The 26952-nt window shown below is 41.1% G+C and overlaps 1 protein-coding gene across 5 annotated transcripts in view; it reads right to left on the reverse strand.

Annotated features, from left to right (window-relative positions):
- Positions 1–23768, reverse strand: part of Atp9b (ATPase phospholipid transporting 9B (putative)) — a 256120-nt gene extending 232352 nt beyond the window's left edge. For all 5 annotated transcript variants that reach the window (XM_071602592.1, XM_071602594.1, XM_071602593.1 and 2 more), the window contains exons 1-2: positions 23609–23768; positions 11060–11233 (exon numbers count right to left, since the gene is read on the reverse strand). In XM_071602592.1, coding sequence (XP_071458693.1) covers positions 11060–11233; positions 23609–23721 — 287 coding nt within the window. In that variant the 5' untranslated portion in view covers positions 23722–23768. The remainder of the gene's footprint in view (positions 1–11059; positions 11234–23608) is intronic.
- Between the last annotated feature and the right edge of the window lie 3184 nt (positions 23769–26952).

The following is a 26952-nucleotide window of genomic DNA, read 5'->3' on the forward strand; positions in this document are numbered from 1 at the left end:
TACCACTTGAAGGCTGGGGATGTGGCTCAAGTGGTAGCGCGCTCGCCTGGCATGCGTGCGGCCCGGGTTCGATCCTCAGCACCACATACAAACAAAGATGTTGTATCCGCCGAGAACTAAAAAATAAATATTAAAAAAAAATTCTCTCTCTCTCTCTCACTCTCTCTTAAAAAAAAAAAAAAGATACCACTTGAGTGATTCAATGATAAAGGTACACAGATATCAATTAATCCAAGACGTAGCTTTGTCTCTTCTCTGAAGAATCATTTTTTTCCATTTTTTTACAAAACGACTATTCCAGTAGCATTAACTAAAGACTTATGGTTTTAATCAACACAACATTTAAAAAGCTACCAAAGTTGAATGTGATGTTCTCATGATAATAAAAGCTTAGTTGTTTTCCACATGCCTATCTTCATCCATGCCCTGTTCCAACACAGCCAGGGTCCTGGGAGGACCAACTCTTCCCCTTCTGGTCATCCCAACCATTGTTTTCAGAGAGAAAATACAAAGGGTCCAATGGGATAACTTTTCTTAAAATACCTCAGAAAATGAAGAAAAGGTATCCAATTCATCTCTATTGAACACAAAATAATCATGAATTTAAGATTCAGTATCAAAAATTTGGGTTAATTTGACTATTCAAAATGTATAAACATTCGGAACAGTTCACTAAGGGAAGTTGTTGGATCTCATCTTCTGAAAGCATTCAAGGTTAGAATTGCAAGTCAGCTGTGTACATCAGAAAGTGTTAACTTCACTTGTGACAAAGTAAGCTTTAAATTTAATGACAAATTTTGTATGAAAATAACATAGAAGGCATGATCATACAACAGAGCTGACACATCATAATTCATATCTCAGAATTGCTATGTCTCCAATGTTGGTGTTATCCTTTCCATCCAATCACACTGACTTTATTCTTCAGAAATTACTTTCAAACATTAAAAATTCAGATGCACTACTTCATAAATATTTCTTTATGGGAAGGTGCCTTGGGGGAGTATAAACTAAAATCAGCATCATCCCTATTGACTATCCGCCTAATTATTTTTTGGGGGGTGGAATATTGGGGATTGAACTCAGGAGCCACATCTCCAGCTCTATTTTGTATTTTATTTAAAGACAGGGTCTTACTGAGTTGTTTAGCGCCTCGCTTTTACTGAGGCTAACTTTGAACTCATGATCCCCTGTCTCAGCTCCCGAGCCACTGGGATTACAGGTGTGCACCACCACACCCGGATAATTTTTGGCTTTGCTCATATCTTCACTCTAGAAGGGCAGAGCATGATACACAATGTTTCTGCAGGATTGCCCACATTACTGCCTTGAGAAACTTCTCCTTAATGAGGCTGATGGAATGCCAATGAAGAGCCCTACCTACTGCCCCTCAATTCAACAGGAGCAAAGATCCACCTCTGGTAGAATGGAAATCTCCTACTACTGTGCAGCATCACTTTTTAAACAATAAACCTAACATCTCCATATCGAAAGCATGCTTTCAAGTCCCCAACAGTTATAAATCATAGTATTATTCAAGTTATTTAAAACTAAGTACTTCCACCATTACTGCTATTGTTGGCAGAAAAAAAGGAGATGCATCGAGTAGATTTCAACCGAATTTTGACAATATTTCATCTTATTTTGATTGAACGAAACAAAAATAAGGCTACAAGTAGAACACCATAAGATTCAAATGATTATTTCTTCCATACCACTGCTTTTATTGTGCAGCCCCATCCCCACCCCAGGCCCTTTCCCCTCATGCACCCCCCTATCTTACTGTCCCCTAGCAGATCGTAGCCAGCTCCCTGTACTTCCCAACCTAAGTCCCCACCCTCAGGGCTCAGTGCTCATGGACACTTCCTGCCTAGAGCTCCCTAATAGCCACTCAAGCTCTAAGCTGCTTTCAACATGTACTCCTAGGGTTATGAAAATCCTACAGTGATGATACACAGCTAAGACAGATCCCTTCTTAAACTTTAGACCTGATCTTCCTCTTAGTCACCTGCAACTGTGCTGTCCAGATGCCAAACTCCTACATTCGACACATGAGGAACTCTAGGTCAGACAGGGAAATGACTTTCCTAAGATGTTAATGGCAGAGCTGAAAGCTGAAGCCTGGATCTCAACCCCACATCAACATGATGTGCATCCTGCATATAAACAAGAGTCAGCAGCCAATGATGCTTACGTTTCCAGAGTGCCCCAATCTAGCTAGAGGCACAACACTCGGATGGTGAAAACTAACAAACAACTAATGAGAAGAAATGGGAACTCCACGGAAAAGCCCCACACCCCATGCAAAGTCACCATTTTAGAACACCGAATTCTGCACAGAGAATTTAGACCCACTCCAGCCAACAGCTGCTGGCCACATGTGGCCACGTTATGGTTTGGATGTAAGGTATCTTCCAAAAGCTCACATGTAAGTCAGTGTAAAAAGGTTCGGGAGAAATGACTGGCTTGCCAGAGTCGACCCAATCAGTGAATTAATCCCCTGATAGGGATTAACAGAGTGGTAACTGAAGGTGGGTAGGGTGTGGTTGGAAGAGGTGGGCATTGGGGGCATGACTCCGGGGTATCTAAGCGTATTTGGCAAGTGGTCTCTCTCTCTCTCCTTCCTGATCATCATGTGAGCCACTACCCCCCCCCCCCAATATTCTTCCACCATGTTGTTCCTGCCTCACCTGGAACCCTGAAGAATGAAGCTGGCTTGCCTATGGACGGAGACCACTGAAACTGTGGGCCCTCAAATAAACTGTTCCTCCTCTACAATTACTCTGGATGGGTCTGTAAAGTCACAGCAGCAAAAAAGCTGACTAAAACAGAAATGGGGTACTGAGAATTCGGGTCATTCCTGTGACTAACCTGACCATGTGGTTCAGAAACATTTGGAGCTTTTTGGAAGTGGTGAGAGGAATTTTGAGATGTAGCAGTGCAAGCTGGAAACGTTTTAGGTTGTTGTAAATGGAGCTTAATGGCTGATTCTGGAGGGAGCTCAGAAGACCAAAATGTCAATAGGACCATATGGTGAAGACAGGACTCAATAGAGTTTAGAGGAAAAGGAGGACACTATCAGTAAGTGGATTAGAGGCCATTTGTATTATGTTCTGGTGGAGAAGTTATCTGTTTCTAGACAGCAGAGCATTCAGGTGGTGGCATGGACACTGCTGGCCACTTTTAGCCCAATTTATTGTAATAATCAGGAGCAGAAAGCGACTTGAAAATGGGGGTCTAAGAAAGTTGCAGTTGTTAAAGACATTAATGCCACTAAAGAAATGCCAAAGACTTTGCCCACAGACTGTAAGAAAGATGACTTGAGGGCATCTCAGGAATTGGCAAGATCATATTCATCCCAGACTCAAGGAATTAAAAGTAAAAATTCTCTTGAGAAGAGCCCAGTTGAAAGCCTTCTTACACAAGGGGGCCTAGGAAGTTTTTCAACACATTCAGCCCCTCAGGCACTCAGAGGCTGCTGCATCCAGGGTCCCTGGAGGCCTGGCTACTACTTAAAATGGCAGCAGACCTGGGTGTCAACCATGTGGTGCTGGTTCTACAGGATTGCAGGATGGTAGAGAGAGGGCGTCATGGAGGCTTCCACTGAGATTTCAAAGGAAGGCCTAAGAAGCCAGGCAGAGTGCCCCAGGGTTGGAGTCCCTGTGCACAGCCCCAGAGAGGGCAAAGCATGGAGATGTGAGGAGAAAGCCAAAGCTGCAGTAAAGACCCCTGAGATTAAGAAATGCCAACATGGGACATCATCCTAGAAAAACTGTAAGAATCGAACAGAAACAAGCCAACACAAAGTCCACCTGAGCTGTAACAAACAAGGCCCCAGGGGTGGAGCTACATAAGCCCTTTGAATAGAACATTACCACGCCTTGTGCCCCAGATACTGGAAACAGAACTGCAGGACTTATTTGCCCAGCTAGATTTCAGACTCTGCTTTGGTCCCATTCCTTCTTTCCATGCCCCCATTTTTGTGATGGAAATGTTTACTCTGTACCTTTATATATTGAACACTTGTAAATCGCTTTTTTTTACAAGAACTCATGATGCAAGCTTGCCCTGAGACTCAGAGTAGACTTTGGACTTGAATTTTTGGGCAATCTTAGAACTGTTGAGACTATGGGGACTCCTAGAAATAGACAGAATGTATTTTGCATTGTAAGATGCCCTTGCATTGTAAGGGCAAAATGTATAGTCTGGATGTGAGGTGTCCCCCAAAACCTCACGTGTGAGACAATGCAAGATGGCTCAAAGGAGAAATGATTAGGTTGTAAGAGTCCTTTCTTTCTTTTCTTTTTTTAATTGATTTTTTTTAAAAAAGGTTGTACGAGTTTTAACCCAATCAGTGAATTAATCCCGTGACAGGGATTACTAACTGGTAACTGATGGTGGATAAGGTGTGGTTGGAGGAGGTGGGCATTGAGGACCTGGCTTTGGGATATATTTTTGTATTTGGCAAATGGAGATGTCTCTCTGCTTCATGATCCTGTGAGCTGCTTCCCTCTACCATACTCTTCCACCATGAAATTCACCTCACCTCAAGCCCTGAGAAATGGAGTCAGAAGGAAAAGAGGGGTGATTTTGAGTACATAAACACCAAACACTGGAAAAAAAAAAAAAAAAAGAAAGAAACCTGTACAACAAAAAAGTACAGCAAAAAGTACTGAGACCTCTGAAACCAAGAGCCCCCAAATACTCTGTTCCTCCTCCACAACTGTTCTGGTCAGGTCTTTTAGCCACAGCAGAAAAAAGGTTAAAAAAAAAAAAAAAAAAAAAAAAAAACCTGACTAAAATAGGCTATTTAACATTTAACTAATTAAAATTAAAAGCCCAGGACCTAAGTCACTAGCCACATCTCAGCAGCTCAACAGCCACATTGGCTAATGGTTACCATGGGACACCAGAGATTTAAATATTCCTATCATAATAGTAAGAACTACTAAACAGCACTGGTACATGCAAAACACACTAAAAACAAGTACCATTGGTGAAACACAAGCTACTTATATATACACTTCTCTTCAGCATTTCAAATACAGCAAAAAGTTCTCAGAATACATTCAGACATGAATATTTTTTCTGCAACACATAATTATCTAATCTGATATTTAAACATATAAAAGTCACACAACCCTAAGGAAAAATAGAGGTTATGCAAAGCTAAGAAAGTGGTAAACCACTACTTAGCATTGTTAAGTGTTGTAACACCAAGCAAACAGAAACCTTAACATCAACCCATGCCAGCCACGATAGGCACCAGCTTCTCACTGACTTCATCTCATTCTGTGAGCACTATGTACCAAAGACTGAAAACATATGTTCCATATTATATTCTTTTCCTCTTTATAACCCAGTATAAATAAATCTAAGATTCCTAGACTGCCACGATCTAATTAAATTATTCATACCACTTCATTACTCACACGTATTAACAAATCAAAGTGTTATTACTAATTATTGTACTGTGCAGACAGAGAAGCAAGTAAGGGTTAGGATGCCACTATAAAGTCACATACTACTGCACAAAAGTGAATGAACACATTCACAACAGGTAAGCTTGAGGTTTGAAAAGCCTAGGGATCCTCCAGAATTGCCAGTGGACAATGAAGACACAAACTATGATCAGAAGGGAAAGAAGGGTGATTTTGAGTACATAAACCCAAAACACTGGGAAAAAAAAAAAAAAAGAAATCTGTACAACAAAAAAAAGTACACCAAGCCCTATTGAGTGGTAGAGCTAAAGAGGAAAACAATATCATGGGGAATTTCTGAGCAAAACATACGGGAAAATATCGAAAAATGAGAGGGAAAAGCAAAATGAAGTCCTAGTAAGTAGTTGGCAGTTTTACTTAATCACATTGCTATGTATGCTAAATATTTTCTAAATTAATAATTTTTCAGAAAAATACTTTCCCACATTTATACACTGCCTAACACGATCAAGATCAATAGTAAGTACTTCTAATAGTGCATATATACTTTTCCTTAAAATATTTTAGGATTAGTAGCTTTTCACAAATCCCTCTATAATCAAAGTTAAGTATTCTGATATTAAACATTTTTGTATTTTAAGATTCTATGCTCCAAAATTTTAACCATAATGAAATAACCCTCAAAATTTAGACAGCCTCCTTCCCTTCATCCTCCACCCAAAATTGGTCAATTACTATATCTAATAGGTACCTTTAGTTACTAAGAAAAAAGCAACACAGTACTCACATTTGTCTTAAAAGACCAGCATTTTCCCATGGCTCTGTACCCCACATGTTTTACAGATTAATTCAAAGTACAGAGGCCATTTAGAACCAGAAATAATCCCAGCAATTGATACTCCCTCTCCTTTCTCTTCATATGGAAATGCCATCTCAACTCCACTTTCCTAGAGACAAAGTGATTTTTGATAATAAGTGAAATGTAAATCTCGTGAGAATGACCATCAACCTGAATCATAGAACTACATATACCAACTAGTGCCTCAGAGCAACTTACAGGAAGGTATGTTCATTCACATGAAAGAAATTCAAAAGTTTTAATTAAAAGATTTCAGAGTTTTGTTTTTTTTTTCCCAAAGTGTCCAAGTGGGTATTTCTGACAAATAATAAAAATGAAAAGTGAGTCTTAAGTCATGAAGAAATCAGAGTCTACTCAGTCCCTGAAGAATAATGATTTTTAAAAAAGCCTTCCTGGACCGGGGTTATGGCTCAGTGGCAGAACGCTTGCCTAGCATGCGTGAGGAACTTGAATTCAATCCCCGGTACCACATAAAAAAATAAACAAATAAAATAAAGGTATTGGGGCTGGGGTTGTGGCTTGGTAGAGCACTTGCCTAGCATGTGTGAGGCACTGGGTTCGATCCTCAGCACCACATGAAAATAAAATAAAGGTATTGTGTCCACCTACAACTAAAAAAAAAAAAAAATTTAAAAAAAGCTTTCCTTGGGTTGGGGCTGGGGCTCAGCGGTAGCACATTTGCCTAGCATGAGTGAGGCACTGGGTTCAATTCTCAGCACCACATATAAATAAAGGTCTATCAACAACTAAAAAATAAAACTTAAAAAAAAAAAAAAAAAGCTTTCCTACTCAAATGTATCTCACATGCAGATATATTTAAATATTTACATATTAATTACAATCTACTTGTATTGCAATAATCATTAGCATTTTTTCTTGCAATTAAACTAATTTTATGTGTACCTACCTCTTTGAATCATTATCTAATAATTTCAATAACAACGAATTTTATAATGCCTGGTACTTAGAAAATAAAGTGGCCAAAAAATAATAACAAGCTAGTTGCTAAATGTACAATATGACTAAGGTACAATTTCTAATTTCCATAACAATTTCTTGATGTAACCTAATGAACAAGAGTTAAAGATATCTCAGGTTACTTCCTATCCCACATGGCAACAGGACCCTCCTTAGTGACAACATGTAGACTAAACAGAGCCAGTGAGGACGGTTTAGCTCTTACAGAATCAGATTTATTAAAATAAAGATTTAAAAGATATTTGAATCTTTAATTCAATATCTAGATATTTCATTGAGCTGTTTCGCCATCCCCCAAATTGAGTGGTCTGTCAACACATACATTTTCAAATATATTCTTAATATTTTCTCTAAGAAAAGGAGTATACTATAAGTAAAATTCAAAACATGGCTGTCATGTTCCATATGGTTAACATTTTTTCTATTAAAAAAAGGCAAAATATTAGTTCAATAATAATGATGAGCCTGACAGCGCTGCAAGTCCACAATTCTTTGCAGCTTGCTGACCAGTATAGGCTGGCAGGACTGCTGCTAGCATGGTCAAGTAAGCCCCATCCCATAACATATAATACCCCTGTCAAGCAACTGTCACCAGGAACATGTCTGTGTCCTGTGGCTTAGTGCCCATTAGTGCTCATTCCCACAGCCTCAAGGATTTCAGCAACTCAGTCTCCACCCACATTAGAGGACTTCCTGACACACTGAACACAAACCCTCAGCCTTCTCAATCCAGTGTTCCCTGAAGGGAGCTGAGAACAGGCAATTACCAAATAGCCATTGCACTTCGAAGACTGCAAATCAGGATCAAGCTCATTCAGGCCACATCTTCTTGTCCTATCACTTTTCCCAGGGAACAGAAAAAGGGCTGGCCTGACCCTCACCTGTCCAGAGAGAGACTTTGCCAGGTCTTAACTATAGTAGTAGGAACACCAACCTTTTTTGAAGAAGGCGCCTTACAGAGCAGAGGAAAAATACTACCTTCAACCCACACTTGTGGGGAACTCATGCCTCTGAGATATACCCCACAGCCATCAAACTGGTAGTAATCAGTAGCCCACCACAATCTACTCAGTTCACAATACTGTGGGCCTCAGTCCCACAGAAGCTCCCCGCCCATGCTTTCACAACCAGTTATATAAAGGTTCAGGCTCTTCCCCGACAGACAAACAGCCATAAAATATGCCACAATCACTACAAATTCATGTGTATTGAGTTTCCTTTGCTGATTACTAGCAATTGCTAGCAAAGCCTGGCTGACTTTTCTCATATCTTAAGTCCTCATCTGTATCCTAATCCCCTGCTAACTCAAGTGACCCCACAGTTCCAATAAGAACACAATAAAAGTCATCTCCATCAACACTTCATTCTTCCTGCCCTCTTCCAACTGCCAAAGTCCCTATCTCCTTTATTCTTCATAGACCTGGCAACAGGTGCACTTTCTTTTTTTTAATATTTATTTTTTAGTTATCGGCGGACACAACAACATCTTTGTTTGTATGTGGTGCTGAGGATCGAACCCGGGCCACACGCATGCCAGGCGAGCGCGCTACTGCTTGAGCCACATCCCCAGCCCAACAGGTGCACTTTCAAGGATAACAACCTTCCTTGAGGCTTCCAGTATCAGCACAGTAAGAACTCTCAAACTTACATGTCCAGATCTGACAGAATTGTATCAGACCAACCCTCCTGATTAGTTTTATATTTTAATACAAGATAGATATTTTTTTAAAAAAAATTAATAACATTTTTAGACAAGAAACATCTTTAAAGGTTGAAGGTTTGTTGCAACAAAGGTATAAATACAAAGGAAAAGTTCTTGAAGAAAATTAAAAGAGCTGCTCCAATGCATACATAAATGATAAGAAAGTGAAACAGGCTAACTGCTGACATAAAGAAAGTTCTAGTGGTCTGAACAGAAGAGCAGAACAGCCACACATTCCCTACAGCCAAAGCTAAATTCAAAGCAAGGTTCCAACTCCCTTCAACTCCATGAAGGCTGAGAGGTGAGGTAAATGCAGAAGAAAAGTTTGAAGCCAAGAGAACAGAGGTTGGTTCACCTCTGTTTAAGGTAAAGTCTCTGTAATATAAAAATACAAGGTGAAGCAGCAAGTACTTGGCAGAAGCTACAAGTATTCCAGAAGACAAACGATGATGGTATCTACACTAACAAGATGCTCGATGTGGATATAATATAGTCTTCCATTGGAAAAAGATGCTAGCTAGGTCTGTCACAGCTGGAGAGGAAAAATTAGTGCTCTTCATGGTGACTTCCCTGAAGGGAGCTGAGAACAGGCAATTACCTGTTTCAAAGCTTCAAAGTACAGGCTGATTCTCTTGATAGGGACTAATGCAGCCAATGTTCATATGTCATTCCAAAAAATCATTCATATATCATTCCAAAAAATCCTAGGGCCCCTAAGAATTATACTAAACCTACTCTGCCTGAGCTCTATAAATTTTAAAAGGTGACATCACTGCAGATCCCACACATTCAACAGATCACAGGAAAAGACCATGAATAAATTCATTCAAAAGCTGGAATAAAGATTGCTGGTCTTTCAATGGAAATTCGTCCAGTGTTTTCATGTTGTTTGTTTTTTTTTTTTAGTACTGGGGATTGAACCCAGGGGTGCTCAACCACCAAGCCATATCCCCATCATAACTGACACAAGAAAAACAAATAAAAAAATAACTGTAGTCCCAAATCTATTTAAAAAATTGACCCTACAACTAAGTATGTACCCACAAAGACCACTCCGGGTATCTTGGAATATTGGCCACTTAACTAGAAAATGCTTTCAATAAGTCACAGAGACTTCTTATTAATTAGTATCCCACCATCAGCAATTTTTAAAACATTGGTTAACTATGAAATTCTTTCTTTACATGAAAGCCTGTGATATACAACAAGGACAAGGATAGTTATGATCTGATTGAAAGTTAAATAGGGAGTTAAAGCTAAATCTTGCTCTTCTCCTTTCTCTATGCTGCCAATTTCCTACAGTTCCACAAAACAGTGAGTATCACCTCGCAAGCTGACCCAGAAATCAAATCGGCAATAGGAACATCTTTGTGCAAACTTGCAAAAGAATGATGAAAAGCATGAAAAACAAAACCTGTCTTTAAAAATATTCACCTTCCTTTTATGGACAATACAAGGGCTGAAGAAGACTCTGTGATGAGCATGATGCACTGGACAGGCTCTGCTCTAGTCACAGGGCTTCACTTAGCTCTTGTAGCTCTTGCTCCCTGCTTCTGGTGGCGGGAGAAAAAGGTGTCTGAGATGCACAGAGCTCTTTCACCTGCCAGAGTTTACTCAAAGGCAAACCACACCAGTTTATCTTAGCACCAGGAAACTTGTCTTAAATAGGAGTTTCCGTCTTAATATCTTGCTGGCTAAACCTACAGAAGAGTCTTATTCCAAGTCAAAGCACTAAAGCTGAATAATACACATAATTACAGTGCTATTAAGCTGCATGTTATAGGTCCATCTCCATCTTTTTGGATAAGAAAGGAATGCCATTTATAAATGTTGATACAGTGACCAGAATTAATTCCGCCATGCGTTAATTACAAAGCCACTAATTTCCCTCAGCTTTTAACTATTTAAATGTCTTATAAAATAATGAACTTGGTTTTCCCTGACTTTCTGATTAGCACTGTTTGGTCTGACTAATGTTCTAAGTACTCTCTGTGACAACCCAGTGTCTTTGGTTTTTATAGAGACTTATCAATACATCTTGCAGTTATACTAGCTGGTAAGCTCATAAGCATGACAAACCTGGAACAGAGGAACTTCCATCCACCGCAGACAAACCACTCCAGACCACTTTTCCTTCGCTCTATCCTGGCTCGCGGCAGCGTGTGGTAATCACTTTCATCATTCTCAAAGCCTTCTTCAGACATCATTAGTGGCATCTCGTCCAAATGGGCAGACTCATCCTCCAGCTGGTACCTAGTTAAAGGCAGGAACAGAGAGTTGAGCAGACCAAGCATTCTTCTGTAACAGCGTGGGATTCGTTTACGACAACCGCTACCTACTACTTGCTGGTTATCATTTCTTCAAATGGAGCTGCTTTCATAAACAGCAGTGCAGAAAACCAAGCTGCCCAGGTAAACAGGCAACCAGTCTACACCAGGAAGCCAGTGCTGGCTGAGAGGCCAACAATACCCATGCCGCAGTCCCAGACACCTCCACATGCATGGCTGGATGACAGCTCTGCAGGCCTGCCCAACATTCACTCACTGCATTCAAGTCAGGAATAGTAAAAGTAATCATACAAATATGGCCATCAGCCAAAAATTTAAGGCTACAAGTATCAGCTAAACCCTCAGTCACATATTAGTTACCAGAGTTCCTGAAGTGATTTTTGACAAAGTATAGTTGTCTATAGACTGAAAGTTCTCACGCCATCCTTGAGTTTGTTTCAGAGTTGATATACTGACACACACAGGGAACAGTGCTATGTCCAATTTATTCTGTCTTCATCAGTGCCTTTACTAAAATGTTCTACTCAAGGAAAAAAATATCAACAAGTAGAATATGTTTTAGAGGGCAAAAGATCTCTTCCCATCCCAAGAAACAGCAGCCCACCATCCACACTGTCACTTTGGCTTTCCTCAATCACAAAAATAATCTCTTTACAAAATAAAAATTCACCTTTTTGAGAACAGTGTCAGAAACCATAATGGCAATTCAATAATTGCTATCTTAATTTTACATGGAGCTCACATGCTATATATCATCTCAATTTTAAAATTAAGAAAACAGCCAGGTGAGGTGGCATATGCCTGTAATCCCAGCAGCTCAGGAGGCTGAGGCAGGAGGATCAAGTTTAAAGCCAGCCTCAACAACTTAGCAAGACCCTAAGCAACTCAGTGAGACCCTGTCTCTAAATAAAATACAAAAAAGGGCTGGGGATGTGCCTCAGTGGTTGAATATCCCTGGGTTCAATCCCCAATACAAAAAGAAAATTAAGAAAACAAAACTTCTGAGATGGGTGTGTGACAATGGTAGTCACTGAAATTGAAATCTCTCCTCACAATCTCCAAAATCCATTTTCTGTTTTTATTGGTTTTTACTGCATTACTAGAGACTCAACTGAGGGGCACTCTACCACTGAACTACATCCCAAGTAGTTCCAAAGTTCTTCTAATTTTGTTTTCAAGAGAGCGTCTCACTAATTGCCCAAGCTGGCCTTGAACTTGTAATCATCCTGCCTCAGCCTTCTGAGTTACTAGGATTACAGTCATGTGCCACTGCTCTCAGCTAAGTAGCCATAAAAAGAACCAGCTAGAACCTATAACAAAAACATATCTAAGAGAATATTGAAATCCTTAACATACACATAAGGAGTAAGATGAGTATTTCAAACCAACAGAGCCAGGGACATCCATTCAAATGCATGGGGGCATCTCTCTGGTGGAGGAAAATCAGAGGCCCAAAAGACAGAGGAATTAATGTTCTTTGTTTTTTGTTTTTTTGGGGTTTTTTTAAATATTTATCTTTTAGTTGTAGTTGGACACAATACCTTTATTTTGCACAAGTGAGCGCTCTACTGCTGAGCCACAACCCCAGCCCCCAGGGGAACTGAAAGAAAGGAGCTGCCAACCTAGAATGCTACATCCTACAAGACAGTGACATTCTCAGATAAGGGAAAACAGAAAGTTTGTTTTCAGCAGCAGATTTGCCCTAAAAGAATGCCAAAGCAAGTCTCAGGATGAAGAAAATATAATACCAGAAGGAACCCAGAACTCCAGCAAAAAAAGAGCAACAGAAAGGTCTTTTAAGACAAGAATAACAATTCAAAACAAGAAGTATAACACTGTTTTCAATGTGAAGAGGCTGGAATACGAGTGACCATACAACATAAGGAGCAGGCACTCCACAGTTCATATGAAGTGGTAGGATGGTAAGCTGAGCAGGCAGTGAAGAGTCAGCCACCTACACTGCAACTCATGCCACAGAATTTTTTACTGTGGGGGTCTGTCCCGTGCATGCAGAATGTTGAACAGAATCACTGCCTTGGCAGGACAATGAAAAATGTCTCTGGAGTACAAAAATCACCACATACTGGAAGTAACTTAACTATAACACAATATGTATCAAAAGATCTTAGAGAATAAAAGGATAGAAAACAATGTGTGATGCAAACACTAAGAAACTAAATAGCCATATTAACATAAAAAAAAAACTTGCCAGAATAAAGGAAGACATCACAAATGGTAAAAGAATTAAATCACTAACACGATCTAGCAATTATACATGTATATGCACCTAGCCAGGCCCAAAGCTTCAAAGCACATGAAGCAATGCTAATACAAATGGAAGGGAAATCCAGTGGTACTTGAAGACTAAAACTCTTCTCTCAATAACTGACAGGAAAAAGAAAAATCAGAAAGGATATAAAGGTACAACCCACATCAGCAACTAACCTAACCGGCATTTATAGAAAACACTACCCATAACAGCATAATACTGTTCTCTTCAAATACACAAAGAAATCACTCACCCACAGATCCTATCCTGGGTCAGAACACCAACCCTAACAAATAACTAAAATCACATAAAATGGGCTCTGTCATCACAATGGATTTTAATCATTATTAATTGAAAGATTTTTTTGAAATCCATATATACTTTGGGGGGGCGGGGACTACATTTACAAATAAGCTGTAAGCCAAAAAGGAAAAAACAAATCCTCACACTCAAAGCAAAAAAGAGCAAGTTCCTTCATAACATCAAATTTTGGGAGAATAGGCTCCTTACTCAAACCAAGGACCAAAACCAAAAACAACAATTCCTGAGGGCCAGGGAAAATGGACACAACTGACAAGGACTGAAATTTACTGAGTACTGAACATGGCCAGATAGCAGGCCAAACACTTCAGATCCCTGAAGAAAAATAATTTTAAAGCAAATCAGACACTGGGGGAAATACCTGCAGCATAAGAAAAAAAAAGCAATTGACAGCAAGGCCCTCTCCTCTAAAGCTCCAATCCTGCAGGGTCAGTAACAGGAAGTACACAGTCAATTACAGAGAAAAATACTAGAACAACAGGCAGGGTGGCACGAATGGAAGTGACTGGAAAGGTCTTCCTTGGATCACCTAGGAGGTCCTCCTAAGAGGTAACACCTATGGAGAGCAGCCATCCACTAAAGATCTAGGAAGACCAGTGAGGGCTGCAGAGACCTTGGGCAGCAGGACAGCAAGAGATGGGCAGGACCAGGCACACAGTGCTAGAAAGGTACCAAGAGTTTCAGTATTGTTTCAGGCATAATGGGAAGCCATTAAAAGGTCTCATGTGTGGAAATAATTTGTTTCCAAAAAGGTCTTTTAAGTAATATAAATTCAAACAAGAAGGGATAATGTTTTCTTTGACTGTCAAGTGGAAAAAAAAAAAAATGGGGGGTACTGAGACTAGAACCCAGGTATTCATCCTAAACAGGTGTTCTACCACCCTTTTTATTAATTATTTTTACTTTCGGAAAAGGTCTTGCTAAAGTGCCCAGGATAACCTTGTACATGCAATCCTCACGTCTCAGCCTTCGAGTCGCTGGGATTACCGGTGTGCCCCATAGTGTCTGGCTGGACGGACACCCACAGTAGCAGCAAGAGCAGTGAACAATTTGTGAAGCAGCATCACAAACCAACTAGAGGTTCTAATTGCCCATGGAAATTAAATGTGCACAAGATGTATCTTCAAAGATGATCATCCCCATACCATGCTGCTTGAAAGAGTAACCAAGGAAAAGGAAAAAGCATTAATGTTTAAAGAACTGGTTAAGTATACAATGGAACACCATACTGTCACTAAAAATGATAGAAGAACTTCTGTTCGACCTAACTATGCTAAGAGAAATAGCAGTCACTTGTTTTCACCCTCTTTGAACATTCTAATTCACCAATAAAAATGCTATTCTTGGGGCTCAGTAGTAGAGCTCTTGCCCAGCACATGTAAGGTACTGGGTTCGAGGCTTAGCACCACATAAAAATAAAAGCATTGTGTCCATCTACAACTAAAAAAAATATATTAAAAAAGAGAAGAAAATGCTACTCATTTTTTTGTCTCCATACCATCTTCCACCAACAACTCCAACTACTCTAGATACCATCAGAGAACATCCTTACAACATGCAAATGACATTTTACATGATCCAGGCAAAAATTACATGATCTGTGAAGATGGGAGCCCAAAATAAATTGTTTCCTTTATGTAACTTCTTATGTAACTTCTCTGCATAGGATTACAACATTTAAAGTCATTTGGGAGTCTGAGGCAGGAGGATCACGAGTTCAAAGCCAGCCTCAGCAAAAGTGAGGTGCTAAGCAACTCAGTGAGACCCTAAATAAAAATACAAAATAGGACTGGGAATGCGGCTCAGTGGTTGAGTGTCCCTGAGTTCAAACCCCAGTACCAAAAAGAAAGGCACCTAGAAAATGAATAATGATACAAAAATGTGAAAAATTTCAAACACCACTTAAATATATTATAACATTATATCCAAAATCAGATTTTTAAGTCTTTTCATTAAGTTTTCTGGGCAATCATGTCACATTTTAGCAAAAGTCACAATCTCACCACATTTAACGCTGGAAAAGCAGAGTGATGTGTTCTGGAAGATAAAGAATATGAGCAACATCATGTTTAGCAACCTCAACTATAGAAATGCAGCCTTTGAACTGCAAGCAATTTATTCCATTTTCAAAGCAATTTTCCTATTGTATTGAAAATTTCACCTCAGTATTTAAACACAATAAGATGATGAATAATGGATTTCTTCAAGACAGAGTAAGCAGAGAATCTTAAGTGTCTTTTGTTGCCTGGTGTCATACACACTTAATTGGTTTGTCACTCAAGAAAAATCAACGTTTCCAGCAATTAAGTATAATTCTGGAAACATATTTCTTAAATGAGTAAAAACAATGTGAACAAAGACGACAACAGATGATACAAACCCAAGAGTACTGCCAAGCTAAGGAAAGAAGACAACTACCTTAGCTGCTGCCAAAGGCTTTAAAAGAACTGGGAACTTTCAACAGAACACTCAAGCTCTGGAAGACATAATTTACATGCTTCTAAGTAAAAGTAGGTCAATGCAATAACTAGCTTAAATTCACATTTTACCTCAAGTATCTAACAGCCTTATTGTTTCCATTAGGATAAAAACTATTTCTGAGAAGTCAATTTATTTTAAAAGGAGAAACATTTAAAATATGCCTAATGCTCAAAACTTCTTTTAGAAAAATAAACATTTCCCTTTTGCTTGCATATTAATAGAGAAAGCAAAAGAATTTGTTACAAAGAAATGCGCATATCTCCCTCATCACAGGAAGCTACCAAGTTCAATGTCACCTAGAAATCACCAGTAAGCAGCAAACTACATGAACTGCTGAGAAATCAAAACTCCTCCTCCAGCAGCAGGTATTCATTCTGGTTTTAATTTTTTTGTTCTCTCCATACTCATGTGATAAAGATTAAATCCCGCTGCACCATCATTTGAAGGTAGTGCCTAAGGGAGATGTTTTGGTCATGAGGCCTGTGTCCTAATAATGGGTTAATGTCAGGGTTTTTCTTAGTATTTATATTTTAGTTATAGGTGGACACAATATCTTTATTTTCATGTGGTGCTGAGGATCAAACCCAGTGCCTCACGCATGGTAGGCAAGCACTCTACTGAGCCACAACCCCAGCCCTAATGTCAGTTTTAAAAGTTTGCAGATGGGCTCATTCTCTTCTGCTCCTCTGCCACATGGGGACATAGCAAGAAGGGCTCTGATCAGAAGCCCAGCACCCTCATCTTGGACTTCCCAGCCCCCAAAACTGTGAGCAATTAAGTTTCTATTCTCTATATATCACCCAATCTCTGATATTCTGTCAAAACAGCACAAAGCAGACTGTCACAAATGAAGAAAAAGCAGCAGCAAATTAATTAATTAATTAAACAGCTATAAAATATGCCTTGACCTTAATAACAAAAACAAGCAAAAGGAAGAAGGAATTGCCACCCCCTTGAACTAAGAAGTGATCCCCAATGTTGACTGTATATACAGTAAATTTGAGCTAGCAATTTCTCAAAGGTTCTATAAGAAACCTGCATACCAATTTCTTGAAGAAATTATACCAATGCTATATATAAATTGAGACAAACATGTGAATTAGAAATTTGAAGATTCATGGCCTACTAACTCAGGACACATACTCCAATTGCCTCTTCCCATCATGTTAATACTGTCAAGTATAGGAAAGTTAAGTGACATATTCCGATTCTGGAAGGTCTAAAGATTTTTATACTTGAGTGAATTATGGATCCCTTTTAAAGGAAATTCTTATAAACCTCTATGAAAATTTCTTTAATTCTAAGGAATCACAGGCCTTAGCAATTAAATACTGTCTTAAGACTCATTCTGGGGCTGGAGTTGTAGCTCAGTGGTAGAGCGCTTGCATAGCATGTGTGAGGCACTGGGTTTGATTCTCACCACCATGTATAAATAAATAAAATAAAGGTCCATTGACAACTAAAAGTTATTTTTAAAAAAGACTCATTCTGGGGGCAGAGGATCTAGCTCAGTGGTAGACCTATCATGTGCAAGACCATGGGTTCAAACCCCAGTACTACACATACACACACACACACACACACACACACACACACACAAAGAATGAAAAACTGAATTATTCTGTATAGAAAGAGGAAAAGAAAACCCCTTCAATTGTGAACTATCATAGTGAAGGAAAAGTTTCATCTTCACAACTGGTAAAATATTTATTAAATCATTATAAATTTTAAAGAATCAGAAAAAATACTGCATAGACCCTATATGAGATATCCCCCAAAAGTTTATATTAGACAATGCAGGAATGTTCAGAGGTGAAATGATTTAGGAGACCTATAAGCTAATCAATGGATTAATCCATTTGATGGATTAGTAACGTGAATGGATTACTGTGTGGTAAATATAGGCAGGTGAGGTGTAGCTGGAGAATATACCCTGCCTGGGGATTACATTATGTCCCTGGATCCTCATTTGCGCTATGTTTCCTGGCAGCTTTCCTCCATGACCATGCCCTTCTACCACCATGTCCTGCCTCACCTTGGGCCCAGGGCAATAGAACTGGCCAACCATGGACTGAACCTCTGAAACTATGAGGCTCAAAAACACTTTTCCTCCTCTAAGTTGTTCTTGTCAACAATGTTAGTCACAGGAACAAAATGCTGACTAACAAAGAAATCTGAGAATAAGAAACCTAGCATTACAAAATACTGTTACATCTACCAAGAAAAACTAATATTTTGCAGGTAATCAGACAATAGCCATCTGTCCTCTGCACTAGACTCCTTTTCAACATTGAAGGTTAACTCTTACAATATTGCAAATGCCCTTAGGCAGGGCCAACACCCATGCTGGTAGAAAAAGTAAAGAAGGGCTGAGGTTCTGTCTCAGTGGTAGAGTGCTCACCTAACATGTGTGAAGCACTGGGTTCAATGCTCAGCACCACATAAAACATAAACAAAATAAAGGTATTGTGTCCATCTACAACTAAAACATACATGAAAAAGCAAAATTAAAATGTTTGATGTCCTTCATTCTTTTTTCAACCACAAAGCTAACTTGAATGTTATAGTTATCACTTAAAACACAGAAATGTGACACCAAATTTAAAAATGCCTTACTCTTCACACATTCACCATGTGAGAAAAATTGATACCTCACATGACAATGTAATTAGAAGCCTAGTGAACTTTGATTTCACTTATTTACTGGCATTTGAAAAAGGACCACATTCACCTTTGATGATAGCAAAAATAATGTGATGATGAGCTTTTTAATAATTATTAAACCATACACAAATCATACATAATTCTTTTTTTAAATTTTTTTTTGTTTTAGGTAGACACAATATCTTTATTTTATATTTATGTGGTACTGAGGATTGAACCCAGTGCCTCATGCACGCTAGGCGAGTGCTCTACCACTGAGCCACAACCCCAGCCCATCAAATCATACATAATTCTTCCCTTGGAATTTTGGGGTTATATTTTAAACCCAATGAAGAAAATTTTTATGTAAGGTATAAGTATATACCAGCCTTATCTTTTATACATTGCCTAAGGAGAGAGGTTTTCAAAGAAAAGTCTATGTCAAAGGTGTCTTTCCATCAACTAAAGCTATGAAGCATTCCGTTGCCAGTGTGTAGATTCCAGCCTGATAATATTAAACTTTGTTTTCTGTATATGTAAGACAATACACTAACACTCTTTATTTTTCAGATGTATTCTATAGATTGCACATAGTTCCCAAAACAGAAAAATTAGAAAAATAGTTTTGATAGAAAACTTTATATCAATTTTAAATCATTTCAGTTTTGAAGCATGAAATTACTGATTTGTTATAAGTCAACAGTATACCTAAAGAGTTAAGCGTGGTAGCACACACCTATAATCCCAGCTACCCAAGTGGCTGAGACAGGAAGATCACAAGCTGGCCTGGGCAATTTAGCCAGACCTCTTTCAAAATAAAATAAAAATGGCACTGAGAACAAGGTCCTGGGTTCAATCCCTAGTACCACAAAAAAGAAAGTATGTTTAAAAATAGCTAAAATGATAAATTTTATGTTACATTTTACTACAATAAAAAAAAGATCTATAAATTCAGAGATGGCTGGGTGAAGGAAATAGAAATGAAAGGTGGAGTGGAAGCTGCAGGATAAGAGGTGATACATGTACTTATGAATTTACTCAAAACCACAGAATTATACATTTAAATAGGTGAACTGTCTGTATGAGAAGCATATCAAAAAACCCGTTAAAGAGTGCAAAAATAAACCAGACATTCTGGTGCATAAATGTAATCCAGCTTCTCAAGAAACTGAGTCAGGAGAATAACAAGTTCATAGCCAGTCCAGCTGGCTGGGCTGGAGATGTGGCTCAATGGTAGAGCATTTATCCAGCATGCACAAGGCCCTAGGGTCAATCTCCCGTACCAGAAGGAAAAAAAAAAAAAAAATGGGTAGGGGTGGGAGGTGTACATATCACCAACATCTTAAAGAAACATCAAAAGAATAACAGGCAAACACCATGAACAACTCTACACATCTACACATAAACCTGGTAACTTCTATCAAATGGAACCATTCCTCAAAAAAAACCACAAACTATCACAACTCTCCTACTATGGAGTAAAAAGTGAGAACAGCCCAATAACTATAAAGAAACTGAATTCATAAATTGAAAACATCCAAAAAAAGAAATTTCCAATGCTCAGATAGTTCTGCTGGTAAATCCACCAAACATTTAAAAAGAATTAAAACAATATCTTGCCGAAAGAAGAAGAGTTGAGAACACTTCCCAACTCAGAAGACCAGGAAAATGGTAAAATCTAATCATCACTGCCACTATTGACAAAGACACATCTGAGAAGATAAGTCATAGAATAGAGTGGAATCTCTGCTATGCACTATATGAGTGTGGCAGGAGTTACCTAATTCTGCACTAACAGCAGCTGGAATAAAGAATGACTTCAGAAGTGCAATGGCTTTAAGAAACAGCTAGAGCACACCTATAAATCCAGCAGCTTGGGAGGCTGAGGCAGGAGGATCATGAGTTGAAAGCTAGTCTCAGCAAAAGCAAGGCGCTAAGCAACTCAATCAGACCCTGACTCTAAATAAAAAACAAAACAGGGCTGGGGATGTGGCTCAGTGGTTGAGTGCCCCTGAGTTCAATCCCCGATACCAAAAAAAAAAAAAAAAAAGAAAAGAAAACACCAGCTACAAGGGTCCCAAGTAACTGCCACTGGGGTTAAAAAAAAATAGGGTGAGGGCAACTGAGTAAATGGAGCAATTATAATGTTTTATTATAAGCCTTTTAGCACCACTTTATTTTTAAACTATACGTGTATCATGATAAAATAAAACCATATGCATATCATGATAAAATAAAACCAACCCAATTTCAAAAAATAACACAGAAGCATAATTTCTGGTCCAGACAAAATGGCATTTCTCCCTGACACTCCCCAATAAGTCCAACTGTAAATAAATAAACTGGAACAAAGCAAGACACAAATGAGAGTTCTGAAAAGTGCCATGACCACAGCAGTGAGAGGAAGGCAGGCTGGCTGGAGACCTAGGCTGAAGCAACAGCGTCCTGTCTCTCATGTGTTCTCCCCACAACAGAATAAAGCACCACAGGCCCAGTGTCCCCTAACTTCAACCATGCTAGAGAAGGGAGCCAAGAAAGCTCGTTCCCCACACCCCAATAGAACAGGACCACAGTATCATGAGAGTAGAGCATCACCAGCTAGAAACTGGTAAGCAGCCAAGGAATGTCATATGGGGGAGCCTGAGGCTGCTCTCTCCCACCAGGGATGCTGAGGGATGTAGGCACCAGCAAGGGAACCATGCCACAACAACCAGCTAGTCCTGGAAACCTCTGTGTCCTGAAACCCTGAGATTCCTCTCTCCCACCAGTGAGACAGCCAAGTAGCACTGACAAGTGCTACCCATCAACCAAGAAGCCCAGTCCAAGAAGCCTCTTTTACAGCACCTCCCTCCCCCACGCCTTGCCCTACTCCAAGACTCCAGGGCAGGCAGGGAGCACCACCAAGCAGGATTCTGCCATGGAAAGCCTCTGCAATAGGGGTGCTCAGACTCCTGCCTCCTACTCAGAGACACCAGTACAGCCAGGTGGCACATGTGGAGGGGACACAACCACATCCAGTGCCTCACCATGGAGCCCGACACTCTCAACTCTTACCAAGAGACACTAGGCCTGGGGAAATCACTCTTCCCCATCATGCAACACAAGAGAGACCAATGACACCACCTAAACTGAAGCAGTCCAAAATGCACCACACACTGTCATTAGAACTACAAACCACAAATGTAAGCCAAGACCCATATGCTAAGTCTAAACAGGTGGCCAAATGCTAACCCTGAATGGAAGAATAGGTAAAATGGTGATAAAAACACATCATAGCAGTAAGTTGAATGCATACGGTGATAGCCAGAGCAAACACCTGAAAACCATACAAAGATCTACACTCAAAACACTGTACATATACCAAAAATTGTTCAAGTAACCCAAAAGAAGATAGGAAAGAGAAACACAAGGAAATGAGAAATCAGAAGAAACAGAACAATGCCACACTTAGTCCTAATGTATCAATAATTACTTTATGGATAAAAACCATGACCCAACAAGAAACTTCACCTCAAGTTGAACAAAGTGTGTAGACTGAAAGCTGGCACTATGCAAACATTAATTCAAAAGTGCATGAGTACTACTCTAATACCTAGTAGATTTAAGAGCGAAAGAAAATTATGAAAGGAATGGTACATAACAATAAAAAAGGTCAACACATACGCAAGACACGAAATTCTGGATGTGTATGCACCAAATGACATAAAATGAAAACTGATAGACTCAAGATGTGATGAAAACCTTGTTTTGAAAGCTGGCATACTTCCAAATATTTATATCCTAAAATTAAATGCTTAGACAATTACTAATGCAATCACTCTTAAAGCTAAGAGTGGGAAAGAAGAAATGACAGCTCTGGAGAACCCACTTCCAGGAAAGCACCTTGAAAAAGGACAGCTTTTATTGGTTCTCCTGTAAAACTCAACATCCTCCGTGAGAAAAATATTATCCATCGTTTTACAAACGAGGGAAGTTTAAGGTGCCTAAGATGAAATGACTAGTGAATAAACAGACCAGGGGCGAATTCAGCTCTCCCATTACATAACATGAACTCTTCTGATTGCATGTTAGTCTCAGTCAAAAAAGAACTGCAAAGCTGAAATTCTGAAGAAAAATGGCTAAGATATGATATGGGGTAAAATCCGTATTTTTTTCCTCCGCGCATCATGGGTTATTTCTTCAATACCTCTGCAATAAATAAAATTTTGATAGCTGGAAGTTTATTTTGTAAAACTGCAGTCTTTACGCCTCTTCCTTTACAACAGCTCACTTCCGTGGCGCGAGAAGGGAGCGATCCTGAGCGGCGTGGAGGCAGCCCCGCGAGGAGCCTGCGAAGAGCCCGGCTCGCCCCCCGGTCACACACGTCCTCCCGGCCGCGCAGCGGCGGCCCCGTCAGCTACTTAACCGTTCCGCGCCTCCACTTCCCTTCCGCGCTCCCGACGGCCACGCTCGGCGCCAGCGAGCGCTCCGCGGGCCCCTCGCGCCCAGCGCAGAAGGAGCAGCGGCCTCTGCGACTCTCAACTAAGTTTCGGGCTCGCCGGGAGGGCGGCCGCTCGCCGCCGCGGAGGCGCCGGGCCCGAAGCCGGCCCCGCCAGTGCGGCGCGGAGGGTCGGGCCGCGCAGTTACCTGCCGCGCCGATCGGCCCCCGGCCCGGGCCCCGCGGCGCTGTAGTAGGCCGCGCGCTTGTGGCCGGCCGCCGCTGCGCTGCGCACCGGATACAGAGGGATCTGGTCCGCCATGTTTCCACCAGCCCGCCCCGTTCTCCGCGGCGACTTGGCGACTCTTTCCCCGCCCTCGTCCCTCAGCCCCAGCCCTGTCCGAGGCGGCTCAGTGCGCCTCCCGGCCCCGCCGCGGTCGCCGCCCGATGGCGTCATTGAGCGGCGGGGCGTGGCCGTGTGAGGCTCCGCCCCCGTCGCGCGCCGGGCCTGGACGCTGCCAGGCGTTGGAGCCGCGTCGCGGAGGCGTGGCGTCCCTGGCCGTGCGCAGCTGCGCGTGCGTGCTGGCTGTCTTCCGGGAGCGAGCGGGCGCTCTCCCCGGTCTCGCGCAGAAGCCCAACCTGTGTGGGAGGCGTGTACACCGGTGTCCGGGAAGCCCGGCTGCAGGGGCGGGGTCCCCGCCGCTCGCGAGAATCACGCGGAGGCTACCTGCCGGGCAGGCCCAGCCCGGTACCCGGCTCCTGCGCCGGGCTCGGCCAGCGTTGAGACTGCAGGGCGCGGCTGGCCTGGCCTCCCGGGGCCTCCCCAGCCCCTGCCTCCAGCGCCCCGCGCCCCCTTCTGCTCGGGTGTTCGGTCTTCTCCCCTGGTTCCCCCGTTCTTTGAGTTCCTTTCATCTTTGATTCCCACTTCATTCAGTTCTCAGGCTTTTCTCCATGCAAACTTATTTAGTTCTCTCCTACCGTTAAGAAAAAAATTTGGCTAGATTTTATCACCTTAAATTACTTTCCATGAAGGAACAGTTAATTCTTCAAAGAGTCAAGAGCTTTGCCGTTTTCTTGTTAGTTTTTATTTAAACACGTTATTAATTTCTAACTTAAAATTTGGGTCTGATTTGTTTTCCTGTTTTGAAGTTGAGGTTTACTTCTTGACCTAGCGTATGGTCTTATTTTTAAGCTATCTGTGTTTAGTGAACGGGCTTTATATTCCAAAATCAAGAACAGTAGGACCTGTAGGTGTTCGTGAACCCTCTCCCACTCCAGCAAGCCATTGTCTTTAGTGTTCCAGGGGAGCTTGAAGAGAGGTGCCCTCTGAGACCCTGCAAGCCATGGCAGTCACTTCTCACAAGGACACTGTGCTGGGGTTTTCTAAAGAGAACCAGACCACGAGCTACCTGCTAGAGACCTAGGAAAGCCAGGGGTATAGATTCCAGCAGGCCAAGAACCAGGAGCTCCAAAGGCAAGAAATATCAGTTTGCAGCTCAGACAGGCACAGCTGATTCAACCTTCCTGGGCTGTCAGTGCACGGGATGATTCCCACCCACATGGAGAGAGGGCGGTCTGCTCTACTTAGCCCCAGGACTCAAATGCTGATCTCTTCCAGAAGTGCATACAAATGGAGAAGTAATGTTTACTGGCTATTTGGGTATCCCATGGCCTAGTCTATCCATTGCTCTGAACATTCCAGACTGCTCATTTGCCCTTTTCAACCAAGAACTGAATATACTTGAAGACCCATTAGAACATCTCACATACTTCCAAAACTCCCATCTTAGTGGAAGTTTTAGTACGTCCTTACTTTATGAAACTTTCCATCCACTTGAACTCCTGCTAAAACAGTTGACGGCAGGAAGGTTCCCTTGTTCCAGGTTTACAAATAAATATCCTTTCTGAATATTGTCCCCATTTGCCTTTGTGAGAGAGAATTGTTCTTTGATCCATTATGCTGTTCTTCCTTGTCACCTTGTTTTAGCTTTTTTGCTGCTGTGACTAAAAGATCTGACCAGAACAATTTTAGGGAAGAAAAGTTTAAAAGCTCACAGTTTCAGAGGTCTTAGTCCATAGAAGGCTGGCTCCATTCCTTGGGGATCAAGGTGAGGCAGAACATGGTAGAAGAGTGTGACAGCGGGAAGCAGCTCATATAATGATCAGAAACAGGAAAAGAGACTTCCATCTCCAGATACAAAATAAATACCCCACAGCCACATCCCCAATGAAGCACTTCCTCCAACCACACCTCACCTACCCCATTACCACTCAGGTTAATCCCATCAGGGATCCATTCACTGATTAGATTAAGGCTGTGATTCAATCATTTCTCCAAACCTTGCATTGTCTCACAGTGAGCTTTTGAGGGACACCACATCTAAACCATAACACCCCTCCTCACAGCTCCCTGTTTGGTAGTGTCGCTGTTATTTGTATTTTCAGTTCTGAACTCAGTCCTATTGAAATCAGAGTTTGAAATGAAATTAGATTTTCTGTTTCTGCTTGTGGGTGGGGTCTGCGTATGCTATAGGCTTCTGCAGCCCAGAAAGCCCATTTTATTGTGAGCAGCTAATCACAACAGGGGATGCCTGCCAGCATCAGCTCTGAAAGTTGCAGGCAGCAAAGCCAGATTCTTCCCCACAACTATCAAGTGGCATGTTGCAGCTCTTAATGGTGGGTTATGCCCTCCAGTGCCACAGCAGACCCTAGCTGCTCACCGCCAATTTCTTTCTGGGTTCTGGTGCAAATTTGAAGAATGAACTCCACGGATAATAACAGAAGGCAGGAGTGAAAGGTGTACAATTTAAGAAGATAACTCCCACAGGGCAAAGGATCCCAATAGCAGGTTGCCACATGGTATAGTAGTCTAGGGGTTTACATAACTCTTGGGTCAAGGCTATTGGTCAAGACTATTATGCTAACCATGTCTTGGAAAAGTACTAATACTATTATTTATACCTTGAGTCTGAACTTTCCTGTAAGCTGCATTTGTGTCTGACCCCACTTTCTGTTTTCCTCTGGGGCAAAGGCTTGGATTCAGTAGTGGGGCATCTGAAGGCCCTCAGTGTTAGGCAATTAATGGTAGTTTCAGGCAACTGAGTTTTTTTGCAGGCAACTGAGTTCATTCTTGTTTTTTAGTAGTGAGTCTACATCTTCCCACCCCTAGGTCCACAGCCTGCTAAAAAGCCCTAGGCAATCGTTAGAAGCAATTTTATGTGATTGATTAGTTGGTTGGTTGGTTGGTTGACATATTCATCTGTGTTTCATTACTGTAATGACATACTTAGTGCTGGGTAACTATTTTAAAGGGGGATATTTATTTAGCTCAAAGTTCTGAGGGCCTGCATCTGCTGATGTCCTCACTGGCATCCCCAAGTTGGTACAGGGATTCACATGGTGTAGATGAAGTATGCCTGTGTGTCTGTTGCCAGCTGGCCAGGCTGACAAGATGTGCTGGGTTCAAGGAGCTGGCTGTATCAATAACTAAGGAAACCATACACACATGAAAATACCTTTTTCTTAATTGCTGGGTCAGAGATGGCTCTGCGAC

This window comes from Marmota flaviventris, chromosome 16 (genome assembly GCF_047511675.1).
Source record: "Marmota flaviventris isolate mMarFla1 chromosome 16, mMarFla1.hap1, whole genome shotgun sequence".
NCBI classification, from domain to species: Eukaryota; Metazoa; Chordata; class Mammalia; order Rodentia; family Sciuridae; genus Marmota; species Marmota flaviventris.